This window comes from Silurus aristotelis (assembly GCF_946808225.1).
Source record: "Silurus aristotelis genome assembly, chromosome: 2".
In the NCBI taxonomy this organism is placed as follows: Eukaryota; Metazoa; Chordata; class Actinopteri; order Siluriformes; family Siluridae; genus Silurus; species Silurus aristotelis.
In genome coordinates, this window is record NC_139575.1 from 10,815,918 (window position 1) to 10,830,792 (window position 14,875).

Consider the following 14,875-nt stretch of genomic DNA (forward strand, 5'->3'; position numbering starts at 1 on the left):
AAAATTAGCTTGTAATTAACACTACCACATGTCCTGTGTGTGTATATAGTTGCTTAAGCTGTGTGAGCTTTGACGAAATGTTGCTTTGTGCAAGCAATGATTCATATGCTTTAATGTTCTTAGTGACATGGCATGAATTCTCCAGTCTGATTGAAATTCTATATTATTTTCTTTGAATAGTTTCTGCTACATAGGTTTATATTTATGCACTTATTTGAAAGTGCTATAGTTTCTAATATTTTATTAAAGTGTTTATTTATTTGTTGTAATTTCAGGGGGAGTCTCCTGTTTTAAGGCCTTTAAGAAGTCAGAGATGTTCAGAGAAGCTGTAATTGATACTTTGGCCAACTTTACAATAAAGTTTTGGCCAAATTACAATAAAAAAAAAAACAGAATGTTCTGATTTCTTAAAGTGATAACAAGAATGTACCTCACTGACATAAAAATAACTATAAATGATTAAGTACACAATGTATTGCTTGATAAATAGAATTTAGTCTGCTGTAGTGAACATATTCTCATGACCTTACTAAGCTAAATCATTTTGCATGTTATATAACTTGAAGGATGATTATGGCAAGTTTAAATCAAGTGATGTCCCCTTGCCCTGGATTATTCTTCCTTAAATTATCACTTTCCAAGTTTGCATTGTAAAAATCAAGAGTTGTAGTCTGATTTATCGTAAATCTGTAATCTTGCGTACCAGCGTAGATTTATTTATTGCTAGAGACTCAAAGCAATTTTGTACGTCACTCTGGACAAGGGCGCCTGCTAAATGCCACAAATGTAAATGTAATGTTATACCACTCTGACATCAATATGCAAGGGCTACAACAGTTTGCCCGTTCATCTTTTGTTCTGTTCACACCATCATTCTTCTTTTATCGTCTCTTTAGGTTTACAGTTGAACAAAAAATCTTGCATATGGAGAAATAAATTGAAAATTTTAATTTCAAAATACCCCCACCCCATTGTTGTGCAATATGGATTGTGTTTTTGGCTGTAGATATTGTAACTTAAAACTTTTTAATGTTTAACAAACTTAAGTCAGAACTATCAGCTATGGCTCTTGAATTAGGTGGAGACTAAATGCTGTTAGATTTATACACCGACTTATGATTAATTCTTGTATTATTGTAGGAGCTAAAAATATATATTTTTAAAAACTCAGCATTGTTTTTGATATGAGATATGAGAAATTAGTATGGATCAACCCAAGCTATTTTAATAAGTATAAATGTTATATGTGATTATTTCGTATTTCAATATTGTCCCATGGTAAATGTATAAGAAGTAATTGAACAAGTTCAATCTTGTCAATTTATTTCTAAAATAAAGTGGCATTAACAGCGCTTTATATAAAAACCCTCCTTTTTTTTTATTGATCAAAGGCAGATAACTGTGCATATTTCTTGGCATGTACCACTGTTAACATAAAAGTAAGGTGCACTTTGACAGGATTAGACAGAAGGATTAACTGCAGTTATTTTTATTTAGTGAATGGCTGTTCTTTGAATGAACCAAAAAAAAATCCATAACCATGTTTTCATCAGTTGCCTTTGGCAGGGATTTCCTTTCCACAACCCTAATAATATTTAAATAGGGTTCCTGTTGCATTAAATATGTGGATATTGCGTTACCTTTACACACATGTTCTGTATATTCAGCGTATGTTTGCATGCCAGGTCTGCAGAACGAACCATCACGTGTGTAATTATATAAAGGCAAGAAAATGCCATGCACCAAAATGATTTCCACATATGTGAGAATTAAAAGTGTCTTCACGGTGTGTGTTCTGTCATCTACATACCGTACACGTGTTCGTAATTACTCTGGGCAGGTCGGACAAGAGGAGGTCGTTTGTGTCAGTCGGATTGTGAGCTAGGTGTGTGCTTTTGCTATGGGTTGTCTACTTCAGTTAAGAATTTGTTGAGATACTGTTTAAGGGTGGAGGGGAGGAGGAAACTCGCTTTGCCCTTAGGATCTACTATGGTTTTGTCAGTACAAAGTCAATGTACTTGGCACACTGGACACAGCAGCTGTGTGTGTGTGTGTGTGTGTGTGTGTGTGTGTGTGTGTGTGTGTGTGTGTGTGTGTGTGTGTGTGTGTGTGTGTGTGTGTGTGTGTGTGTGTGTGTGAGAGAGAGAGAGAGAGAGAGAGAGAGAGAGAGAGAGAGAGAGAGAGAGAGAGAGAGAGAGAGAACTCTTAGCACTGTTCCAGTTTGCATGCATGAACACTCTCTCTCACACACACACACACACACACACATCTCCTGTAGGCACTGGAGGTGAGTTCACCTATGCATTTGCATGTCAAGGGTCTAACTTTAACTGAAAACGCCCTTATTTAAGCTTGTTCAGGGATCCATTTTTTTTATTTCCACATTTCCATTACGTCACTATATGTGGGAATTTCCTTAGGAATAACAGTGAAGGGTTTTACAAGATTTTACATTAATGTCTAGTCAAATCCTACAGCATCTACACTGAACACATGAATATCATAATAGACAATGCTATAGATTGCATAATAAAGAGCTAAATACATATCCAACCTCAATTTTTTTTTTTATATTCATTTAAAATTAACCCTTACAATAAAATTAGCTGTATAGGTTACTGGATTTCTTTTTTCAGCAGTTAAACAGATGAGTTTATCATCACTTCTCATCACTAATTCTACCATTTCCCCCTTATAGTCTAAGTCTTAAAATTCGATTAAATTCCTTTTTATTTGTGTAGCGTTTTTAACAATGGACATTGTCTCAAAGCAGCTTTACACAGATAATGTGCTAAGAAACAATCAATAAGATTGTTTGTTTGTTTTTTCCAAGTTCTAAATTTGTCTCTAATGAGCAAGCCGGTGGCGACTGTGGAAAGGAAGAACTCCCTGAGATGGCATAAGAAAAAAAACCTTAAGAGGAACCAGAATTCCCTTTAACAGCATTCTCGTAAATAATGTTAACACGTTTTTCCAAAACTCATAATATTGGCATACCCAAGTCATAACCGTGTCATGGGAGATCACGGTGATATAAAATGTCCAGCACTCGTAAGGATAGCAGCCATAATGTTTATTAGCTTGACCACTTATGTCTCATGCTAATATGTGCTCTTGTGTGTGCTTATGCTTTAATGATGAATTCTTTTATAAGATGTACGTCATTAAAACTGCCATAAAACATTTAGCAGCTAGGAAAAATACTACTTTTCTGATTGTTTTACTTCATAAAACATCTTGTTATGGTTGTCACATTAACCAGCCTAATGGTTTATAGCATTGCAGCTTGAATCACATGCTATTTTTTTTTTTTTTTTTTTATCCGCTCTAGTTAGCTCTTGTTTCATTAGCTATATATTTTGTGTGGTGAAGTTAGAAAATAGTAATCAGAATAATTTTGCCATAATGTGTGATAAAATTTGTGCTTAAATAACATTCTCACACATTATGACAATGGAGAGAAAAATTACTGAGCTTTTATGTGCTTTGATATATCAGCCATATGAACAAGCCTTCAAATAAAGTGTTTTGTAAATATATAAATGTCACAACAACTAAATAATAGCGCCCATTACAACCCTGGTTCTTCTTGGTGCTGAAAAGGAGCTAGAAACGCTGACTTTCCATTGGGAAAGTGGGATACAGCTCCAGCGTTTCAGTGCATGTATTTCAATGACTGACAGAAAACAGACACATGCTAACGGCATGAATTCCACTCCAGAGCGCACCTCCGTCCTGTACAGCTCGCCTCTCTGTGTCCAGCAAAGACCCACTCATTGTTTATTGTTTTCGGCGGACCGAAGTGATGAAAGTTTCCCTGCTATGAGTGAAAAGAATCCTTTGTAAGCATAGCATCACTAATTCCAGACCTGTCAGCGCTTGCTGATATTGTGTCGTTACACTGTAATGAAATCTCTTCTGTACAGTAACAAAGTCTGTAATCATGTTGTATTATAGGCTGTTTTATGCATGCTCTATTTGACATGAATAGAGTGCCAATAAAGACCTGTCTTTCACTGAATGTTCTGAAAAATGCTTCGCACACTGGTGTGTTTAGGCCCATACAACCACAAAATGATTATTAGAAACTGAAGCACTTTTTTTTGTCTGCACAGGGGCTGAAGTTCTTTCCGAGCCGAACGTGGTGACTGCCTCGAGCTGGAATGTTTCCAGGGAAGCACAGAAAGGTAAGTATGTCTGCCATGCTGTATATGTTTGGGTTGTATCTCTGCCTATTTGTGTGGGCCTGAGGAACGGTGATCACCTGATGTTTTGTCTGCATACTGAACTTTGTTTTGATTGCTAGAGGAGACTGCATTCATACCTACAGCTTGTTAGCTAGGAGTCTAAATTGTCAAGGAGACTTATTGTGACTGACATCACCTTGATTCCTGTGTGTGTGTGTGTGTGTGTGTGTGTGTGTGTGTGTGTGTGTGTGTGTGTGTGTGTGTGTGTGCGTGTGCGCGCGTGTGCGCGCTTGTGTACGTTTTGTGATTGTCCATTATTTTTAATTAATATCTGAACTATTTCGTAGCACTGTGTGCACTCAAACTTGCAGAGGAAAATGAAATATGAATCCTCACATTGTAATGGCCCTTTTTAAAAAATGTTTCATGTTCGTTCCTTTAAATCTTTTTGATGTGCTCCAATTTTCCTTGTATTCTTTAACAAGTCAACTCTGTTCAGTTAAATGAAAGAAATGTGCTCTGAAGACATTCGGTTGGCTTAATTACTCTGGAAACCTGGCCGCCTTAAAGAATTTCAAGGATTTGTTCAAGGTTACATCAGATTTATTTTAAAGTTTTGGACTTTACCAATGATAAGATGCAGATCTGAATACTGAATCTGTTAAAAGGAGATGTTCTAGTAAGGATGTAAAAAAAAGATTTCAATCTTGGATGGATAGTGTTGCTGCCTCATAGCTCCAGGGTCCCGATCACGGGTTTATTGTTTGGAGTTTCTATGCATGTTCTTCATATGTTGGTGTATGTTTCTTCTGGTTTTTCCAGTTTTCCCCCATCTTTCAAAAACATACTTGTAGGTGGATTAGTGACACCAAATGTGATGGTTTCATCCAGTGTTTCCAGAAGCAGATCCAGATCCACAGCAACCCTGACAAAGTGGTTACTGAAGTTTAATGAATCCTTGGCTAAACTGGTGTGCAGAAATTATTCACATGTGTGATGAAAATCACCAACAGGATGGATAATTGCCTTAAAACATTTTTTCTTTCAGACAGCTCAGCGTTGCTGTATTGGATGTACTGTTTCAGTTATTAGTGCAGTTGAGAGTGAAACAGTTCTGAAATGTGACAAAATGCTACAAACAGCCAATTGTATTTTTTGGCTCAGGATTATTAAAATAGTACAATTACAGGCAATCCCATCTTACTGGGCAACCCCGAATAATTGAGAAAAGCCAAGAAAAGCAATGGAACCAACCAAAATGTCATTATAATGAAATCATTGTTGCGTATTCTGCAACACTGTGTTGTGTGTTATTTTAAAAGGAATGGGTGTTACTTTTTTAGACTTTAGAAAAAAAGATTAAAATTTCTATCTTCATATTAACTCACAAACACCATTTTTTACTTAAAACTTTGGAGGCAGATATTTTGTTTTTACCTCTGTTGTTATCGCTCAAATCTTCAAAATAGTGTACACAGCATGTCCAAATATCTCATGGCCAACACCTACACGCTGTCTAGTGTTTACTTAAAACCCAAAATGCATGCCAAAATGCATCCTTTCCCCTTTCTTCTTGCCAGAGTTTTTCTATGAAGGTTCCTATTAATATTTTGCTTGCATTTACCACAATTATATACAAGGTGGTATCAAAAGGTTAGACTGTAATACTTTTATTTATATATGTTTACACACTATAACCTTAAAAATAATGCCCTTGCACAACAATACAACGCTCCCACCTTCCAACTTCTGGAATGTGTCCTGTAAGTCTTCTTTTCTAAGCAAGTCAAGGATCTTGTTGGATCTCCCCAATGGTGTCAAAATGAAGACCATTAAGTGAATCTTCATCTTCGGGAATATTGCGAGGTCCTCAGGAGCCAAATCTGGCAAGTTTGTGGATGCGGTAGTGAGATCATGTTGCGAGAAACTGATTTATGAGGAGAGCTCGGTGCCAGAGTGCCCACGTGGTCACAATAGCACCAGTTTCACTTCTCTTGATGTGCACAGGAGGATGTCTTTTGACACATTGATTTATGAAGGTCTGTGCACCCTGTGACTGTGCGTGCAACCTTGTGCTGCCATCTGTTGGTGTGTTTCAAAACTAGCCTTGAAACCTTTTGATACCACCTTGTATTTTAGCAGGAGGTTGTGTATTTGGAAAAATATATCATGTCGTACATGGGGAAATTCCAGTGCATATTATCCACATCAAATGTATGTGCATTACGTATAAATAAAAACTATGTAATCATAAACAGTTTTGAGTTTAACATGCAATTTGTCAAATGTACTCAGAACACAAATTATTTTGTATTCATTTTGGCAAAATTGTTTTTAGTCCCCATCTTCACTGATGGCCTCTCCACTTCAAAAGTCTGTATACTGTACATTTCCATAGAATTCATGTCAGGAGTTTGACTAGGCCATGACAACACCTGTATATCTGAGAAATATCAAACATCTGCAAATTGGCCTCTAATATGTTCTGGATCATCACCCAATTTTTGTTTTCTTCAATGATGTGCAGTGGTCCGGTATGTTTATAGAGAAGCAGCCCCAAATTATGATGCATAGTCCCCTAGAGCTGAACTATTGCCAAATATTTTAATTAGTTATATATTGGCTGACCTGCATGCATTGTGCCAAAATAGTATTTTTTTTTTGACTCTTTTGGCTCAAAGTGTATGGTGTGGCATAACATACGAGGCACTTTAAATTCAATTATTATTATGCTGAGAAAACAGTTAAACATTTAAATAAACCCAAACATGTTTATCATTTGTGATCCACAACTGTGCAGGATGAAGCAGTTACTGAAGATGAATTCATAATTATTGTCTTGTTACTTTGAAGGTTGCCAGTACATCTGGAATTAACTCTGTCAGACTATACTTTTTTGCACAGCGTGTCTCTAAATGGTGGGGCCTCAGATGTGTTAGTGGGAACTGAAGTTTAGCGCTTATATCCGTTAGTCTGGACAGCAGCATTTGTATGTTGTTATAAGAGAGCTGGTGTTTGAACAAAGGAGATTAAAAGGAGGGGGACAGAGGAGAGATGTGCCTGAAGAGGGGAAAAAGCTAATTCCCTTGGCAGCCTTAGAAATGACTGGAAAGGGATAGGGCCAAGGAGGAGAAAGGAAGGGTTAGAGGAAGGGAAGAGGATTATGAGAAAGGAAAGTCTGATGATGACATGGATAAGAATGGCATATTGTAACGATGGGAGGAAAGGAAATCTTTTTATATCAAATATATGTAAATTTTATGGATGCATTTAGATTTTGTAGATTTCTCAGTTTGATTGTCTTTTAGTTTTTATTGCGTTTCTCTCTACTTGTTTTACTAAAGTATTAAATATTCTTTTGGATAGGTATAATGCTATGATTTGTTTCTTTAATAAGATAACTGCATTCTATTAGGAGTTGCCTTTGCATTTCCTGAAGGACCACTATAACTTTGTGTGATGTTTATTCAAAGTAACAGTCGAGATAATGTCAAAATAAGGCATAGAGCAGCAGATGCTTTGTAACAGTAGAAATACCTCGGCAATTGCTCCTGTCACAAGTAGTTTAACAAGTGTTTGTTTTTTTTAAAAGAGAAAATTAGTGAGAGAAATCCGGCGAGAGAAATATTGTGTATATTGCTGCACAGCTGTGGGTCCCAGGGGCCTCTTACCCTGCCCCCGACCCTAATAGCCTCCAACTCAATATGCTTTTATTAATTTCCTGGTCAATGTCACATTCCTGACATTTTTGCCCAGTCTGGCTTCATTCTTGAGCAATGAAATGTCTCTGTAAATGAAGAATGAAAGCTGGTCAAAACCAGGACACAAATTTCCTAAAGCAGAACACAGTGTAAGGCAGGGTCCCGTAAACCGACATTGTGCTTCTGGAGATCACATGCTGGGAAAGGAATGGTGTTTTCTTGAAGTGTGTCATCATACTGGCATCACACAGGAGACAGGAAACCCCGGCAGCTAGAGCCTGTCTGTGCAAGGCGAGCAAAACGGGTCACGCGGCTGCGGGATGTCTCAGGAAATCCCGCAGAGTTCAGGATTAGAGTGTAGAACAACTCGGACTTTCTTTTACTTATCATCAAGTGATCACAAAAACATATTTAAGATGAACAAAAGTATTAGGACACCTGGCATTTCCAGCCTCTTCCCAAAATCCTTAACCACAAACATAATTGAATATGATATTTTCTATTCACTTGAACTAGGAGACCCAAACCTGTTTCAGCATGACAATGCCCCGTATACAAAACGAGCACCATGATGATATTGGTTACATAGGTTGGAGTGACAGATCTTGAATGGCCTGTTATTTAGAGTTTAAACTCTGTTAAACATCTTATGCAACCCATGAGCATAAATCTCCACAAGAACACTTCAAAATGTAAGATCTTGCGCTGTTATTATAAAAGCAAATAGAGACTTAATGTGTACTAGGCTGAAATCTTCAGTGTGCTGCAGAGTCTTACTTGAGAGGGTTACCTGCCCAGATACTAGGCCAAAAAATGGTAACTAAAATAATGGACTAATGTATAGTGTATTAGTTACATTTATTAATACAGACTAAGGATTACAAATGAGTTCATGATTATTATCCTCTTCTAACACAGCTTTAGAGTGATGCTATTTAATGTTGCATTCTTGAGAAAATGATCAAATTGTTGGCTAAAGTTTCATCTCCGTAATGTGGTTTTCTGTCCTCTACTTGCACGTAAATGATATGGAGTCTGTTTAGCATTTTTTTTTTTATATGTTTAACCTTGAAGTCGTTTATGTATAGTGGGTTATGTATTGCATTGAGTTATACCACAACATTGTCCTGTGCTTCTATTTTTAATTTTTTTTTTGACGGTGTTTTCATCTGCCTGTGTGTTCCTGATGCAAAAAATATAATAAATAGTAATTTTTTTTTTTTTTTTTTTACTATTTAATTCATACCTTCCTATTAGCATTTCTTTAAAAAAAGATACACTTTTCTAACTATATTCAAACAGACTTTTTAAACAGATCAGTATTGTTACTGCGTGTTCTAATGTACCAGTAGCAGAAAGGTTTTAGAAGCCCTGGATGAGGTTGAATGCCGTAAATGTAAACAAAGATAATTCTAAACCGAACACCAAATGAGCTCATTTGTGCTACTTATTTGTCCAACCCTAAGCAACAATATAGCAAAAGAATTGCTAAATATGTTTGTTGTTTTTTTTTGTTTTTTTTTTTTTTTACTTCATCAGAGAACGTTGTAGGTCAGTTTATGATTAAAACATGATGTATAGATGAACGCTGAGTGGAATTTTGGTGTATATGAGTGTGAAATGCAGACCATGCTTTCAGGAGAAACCGGTATAAAGAGTAATTGTGAACACTGCAAAACTTATGTTCCATCTAGATTATGCTTTGCGCTACACTGCCACACCTCCAATGATGAGGCGTAGGTTGTAGATGTTCAGTAAAGAGGAGACAGATAGGTGATGAGGGTGTCACAAGCCGTGAACTATGAAAGTGCGGCTTCAGATTTCTCACAGAATGTCTCAGATTATCACAGATTGCATTTGGGAAAATTTGCATTTTCTAGATTATGTCGTTACTTTTCACAAATCTCAACACCGGTGAAATTAAAGATTTACCACCGCACATACAACCCTGAACTGCCTTGTAAAAGATTGCTAGCAAATCTTTGTGGTTTGTTACAGATGGTAAAAACATGGTAAAAACAAACACAATGAATTGGAAAAATTATTTTGAAAGTCTTTTCTCTCTATTAAAACCCACTTGTAAATGCATTTTTAATAAATCTTTATTGTTTAATAATTGTTGCGCTGTGCATTTTTTATACAAACCTCTGTGAAGACATGGAGCATTTCTTGTGTTAACTTCAGAGTCTTCAATTATTGCGCACCAAAATTATATGGCCAACAGAACAGTTTCCCTTTCCAATCCACAATTTTTATTCTCACTCGCTCGTTTATTTTCTACAGACCACTTCCTCAGACTTGATGCTCCCATGAACAACATCACTACATCCCTGGGCCAGACTGCCGAACTGCACTGCCATGTGTCGGGAAATCCGGTGCCCAGCGTGCGCTGGCTGAAAAATGATGCTCCGGTGACCCCAGAGGCACGACGTGTTTCCTACAAACAGACTCCATACGGCTCTCGACTGCGCATTCGCAACCTGGACACCACTGACACCGGCTATTTCCAGTGTGTGGCTACCAACAGCTATGGCACCGTCTCAACCACGGGAATCCTCTTTGTAAAATTTGGTAGGTTTTTTTATAAAACGCATAGCATCACTCTCCGTGTTCGGCGGTTGATCTAGAAATAGTGTTGAATGGTTTTTGTTGATAACTTATATAGATTTAATGCCTTATTTGCAAGTGCACAATCCATTCCATCAATAAACAAAAATGTGTCCGTTCATAAAAAATTTTTTTTTAAAAATGTATAATCCAGAGCAAGAATTTGCTGTTGGATGAAGTAAAATGGTTATTCTTTTCATTGTACTGTGCCAGTGCTTAATGTTGGCAGCATGTGTTCACGAGAGGCTCAGTGCATGGTTTATGTCTGATCTGCTGTATAAAAAAGTGCTGCTCTTTCTTTTCCAGATCCGCTGCCAACCCCCCAGTCTGGAAAGCCTTCACCGTGAGTCCGTTTTCTTCCTCTTTACCTTGTACCACATCCAAGCACCTTCATTATTGACCATTAACCACAGCAGTGAAACTGGAAGAAAGAAAGCACCATGCTTACCTTTTGAAAAAAAAAAATCATCTAGGGTCAGAAATGTGTGTTAGTTCAACAGTACACTATATTATCCTTCTAAATAACTTAAAGAAAATCATTTAGCATGTAAAGCATATGTATGTATACTATATGTGTATACTATATGTGAAACCTGCAGTATTAGCCTGTGGGGCAGTGGTAGCTTAGTGGTTAATATGCTGACTGCAAGGTTGTGAGTTTAAATCCCAGCATCACCATGCTACTGCTCATGGGCCCCTGCGCAAGGCCCTTAAATGGACAAAACTGTATATGGAGTTGATGATCACTAAACCAGTATTTTATATTAAACAATTGATCTTAGGCCCTATTTAGTTAGCAAACGTTACTGCTCCTACTCAATCGTGTTCTTTTTTTTTTTGTCAAGCCCAGCTATCGAAGCGGTGGTTGAAATGGCTGCAGCCCAGCAGCAGACATGCCGGGCCGTTGTTGAGCAGACCATGCATAGTGCACTTTATTGATGAGGCACATTATTATTACATGTTCTGTAATAATAGTAGCTTCTGTAAGAATATTTTTTGTTGTGGTGGTTATGTCAGTGTTTATAACAGAAACTGAAGCATTCACCAGTATATCTTTTGTAACTCCAAAAATCCTCCATGCTGTTAAACGTTTAATGAAGTGACCTTTCTGTCTAGCTATTGTTAAATGCCAGGCCTCTCTCCAGCTCACATTCACGTTGATTAAAGCCTTAATAACCCTTCTTAAATGGGGTGGTGCTTTCAGCACACAGACTTTCCTTTGAGACTCTCTTTAGCCTGTTGGTTATCATTAGTGTCATCATCAGAGTGCACCATCCTTCCAGGGCTCAAGACGAAAAAAAACACTCTTTCTACTTTCTTTTTCATAGGGATGTGTCAGACCGGCGGTTTTGGTAAAGAGCGAGGCACCTGGAATGAGGCGAGAGAGGAGGGGACGTTGCTTATGAGGGTTTCAGGGGCAGTAATAAATGCATTCCCTGGACTCATTGCACAGCGATAGAACAGACATTGTATGAGTGAGAGTGGAGGGAAGTGAAGGAACTGAAAACTACGATAAACACAACAAATACTGGGATGTTGTAAACAGATAATATTAGACAAAAGCTCAGATATGCTTAGGAGACCTTCACTAAGTTTTTAGCACTCCGCGAATCTGGCTTCTCGCCTACATTAACCGCAGAACAAGATGTCTTCCAGTACTGTCATCTCTGACAGGCTTTTAAAATGGTTTTTCCCTTGCGTTTCTATTTCTATTTGCTTATAAAATATTCTTTACATGAACTCCTTGGGTTATGTACAAGACGTCCTGTCATAGCTGTTAAGTTTGGTTCGATAGAGGGGAGCCCCTGAGCTTCAAATCAGAGACAAGCTTTGTTTTTTCTCTGGTTGTCATCATTCAAGGATGTGAAAGTGAAGCCGGTCTTGAACACCAGTGCAGATCCAGCCTCCCCTCCCGGCCTCCTTGTGAACCCTCACTACACAGTTTGCTCACCGCTGTGCCTTATGACAACATGCATTAAAGAGCGTTATTCATAGTCTTTTAATAAATGCAATATGTTATTATTATTTTTTTTTTACTCCTGCTGCCTTTAGCTTTTCACATTGGCGGCTTTATGGAGACCACTTGCAGCGGAGGTAATCGAACACCACAGACAAGGAAGGGACCAGGGCCTCCATAAAAGCTGAACAAAGTATACTGTTGTTCCGGAATAAATGTCACTCACAAGATGGACATCTGTCCTATAGAAACACACCTCTGTGTTGTATTAGTCATGCAGCATCTGTGATTTGGGGGGTTTGGGGTGGGGGGTATGGTTTTACTGCTTTGCTAAAATGAGCTAAGGCTTAAGCATGTCATCCTGCCTCCTTAAAGAAATATATGGAGTGAGTGAGTGAGAAGCAGTGGCTTGACAATGGGGACCATGATGTGTGTAAGACATTTTACTTCAGCATGAGGCAGGAATTATTCTTGATCCTAACTGTGTTTGTGACAATGTAAAGGTCAAGTATGTCTGCTGAACAATCAGTCACAACATAAAGTGAAACTTAGTGTGTTCGCATTATAATTGAATTCTGGTATTTATTTACTAGTCTCAAATTTGTTTAGACATTTGCTGAAAACCAAGGCATGCAAACGTGATAGTTTGACAGCACATGACAGCTTAAGTAGGACAAAAACATGACAGCAGCTTCACAGCTTAAGATATACTGTAATGGTTTGATGTTAATAACTGTTTATGCATGTTTATTAAGTATTTCCTTTCAGCTTCTTCTTCAGCTTTAAGTACAATTTTCAAGATTTTAAATATCCTTAAATCCAGTACCCTATATAAGCCACTTTGAGGTGGGTTAGCACATCAACTGTAAACTTTATTAGCATGCGTGCAGGCTTATTAGTTAATAGAGTGCTAATAGCCCAGACCTGCATTCTGCTTCTCCTGGCTACCCAGGCATCTAATTTATCCACCCATTTGTATATATATTGTTTAGTATAAAACTTTAAGCATTTTATGTTCAGTAGTTAAAGTTGGGGGTTAATGTGGTTGTTTGTTGTGGAACAGAATAGAATATGCACAACGTTTAGCAAATCCCCTGCTGACTTTTTTCCTTTTTATTTTATTCGCCCCCCTGTAGTTTTCACAGACGTTTTGCATCACAAGCCCTTAATTTTCAGGGTTGTATAAGATATCTCAGACATATCTCAGTCTGCCATCACAAACCTCCTAAAATAAATCTAGGGTTAGGGTTAGAATAAACTCTAATCTTCATAAGCAAAAAATGCATATTAATATTAGGAGACAAGAGCTGGGAAGAAAAGTTGTAGGTTCTTCTTATAAAAATATCATTAGATTTAATGTAAACAGACATGTACTGACGTTTTCCTCTAAAGGAGCAGATTAATGAAAACAGTGTTATCCATGCTACTAGTATCTACTGAAACATGTCAGTGGGGCCTTCTTTAGTGCCAGGCTCTTGAAAAGCAGACAGGCTTTCGTCTCTACCACATTGTTTATAGCATCACGTTTTCTGGCCGCTTGAGAAGATTAATATTACCATCCCTGCTCTGTCAGGACTGTTTGACTTTCCTCAGTCTGGCTTGGGAACCTTTTCTCTCAGCACCGAAAGAAAAAAAATGCACTAGAGAAAAAGGAGACCCTCTGTTTCTTTCTCCTTCCCCTCTCCTCTCCAGCTGAACGATGAAGTGAACAGGGTGGTTAACGAAGTCCAGACCACCTTCGCGCCTTCAAGGCCGAGAGGGGAAAAGTACGGGTGCTGGACACATCCCAGAAGCCTCAGTGCATTCTGAAAGTGCACATCCTAATGGGGCCCTCTGCCCTGCTTTTAACTAACGACTTCCATTAGGCTTCTCAGAGGTATTTAGGCACGAGAGTTACGAGTCACTGTTTAGCAAGGATTCAGCAGCACCTTCTATCCACTTAGAGCCATCGACATCCATTAGCCAACCTAAAATTCCATTTCTAAAAACTGAGGTCAGTTTTTTTTTAATGGTTTAGGTGGTAGATAAAATATTTCAAATGATACTGGCATGACATTTGTTGCCACTGACTTAATTATACAGCCATTAAAATAAGTTAGTGGTTGTTTGAAATGCATGTTCAGTTGTCACAATGATTTATTAGACTCATAAAACCAGTGATATTTTTTCCTGTGAGCCTGCAATGATGTTCCTAATGATTTTGCACATTTATTTCAGCAAATGTAATTCTTTAAATTATTTATTATTTATTAGTCTTTCAATTAGTCATGGTTTAAATATTGCTGATATTTCACCTGTTTATGGTAGCGGATACCTTCAATAAGTTTTACCTATTACTACTCAACATTAATTCCTTACCAGCTTGAGTTAGACACATTTGTGTTTTCTTTTTTAAGAGTCAATGCTTAGCTTAATTAGCTAAA

General features: G+C 37.6%; 1 protein-coding gene across 1 annotated transcript in view; it reads left to right on the plus strand.

Annotated features, from left to right (window-relative positions):
- ror1 (receptor tyrosine kinase-like orphan receptor 1) overlaps positions 1 to 14,875 on the plus strand; it is a 122,655-nt gene that overhangs the window by 89,973 nt on the left and 17,807 nt on the right. Inside the window, exons 2-4 of the mRNA XM_083566173.1 lie at positions 4,116 to 4,187; positions 10,172 to 10,459; positions 10,802 to 10,838. Of these exons, the coding sequence (XP_083422299.1) occupies positions 4,116 to 4,187; positions 10,172 to 10,459; positions 10,802 to 10,838 (397 nt within the window). The remainder of the gene's footprint in view (positions 1 to 4,115; positions 4,188 to 10,171; positions 10,460 to 10,801; positions 10,839 to 14,875) is intronic.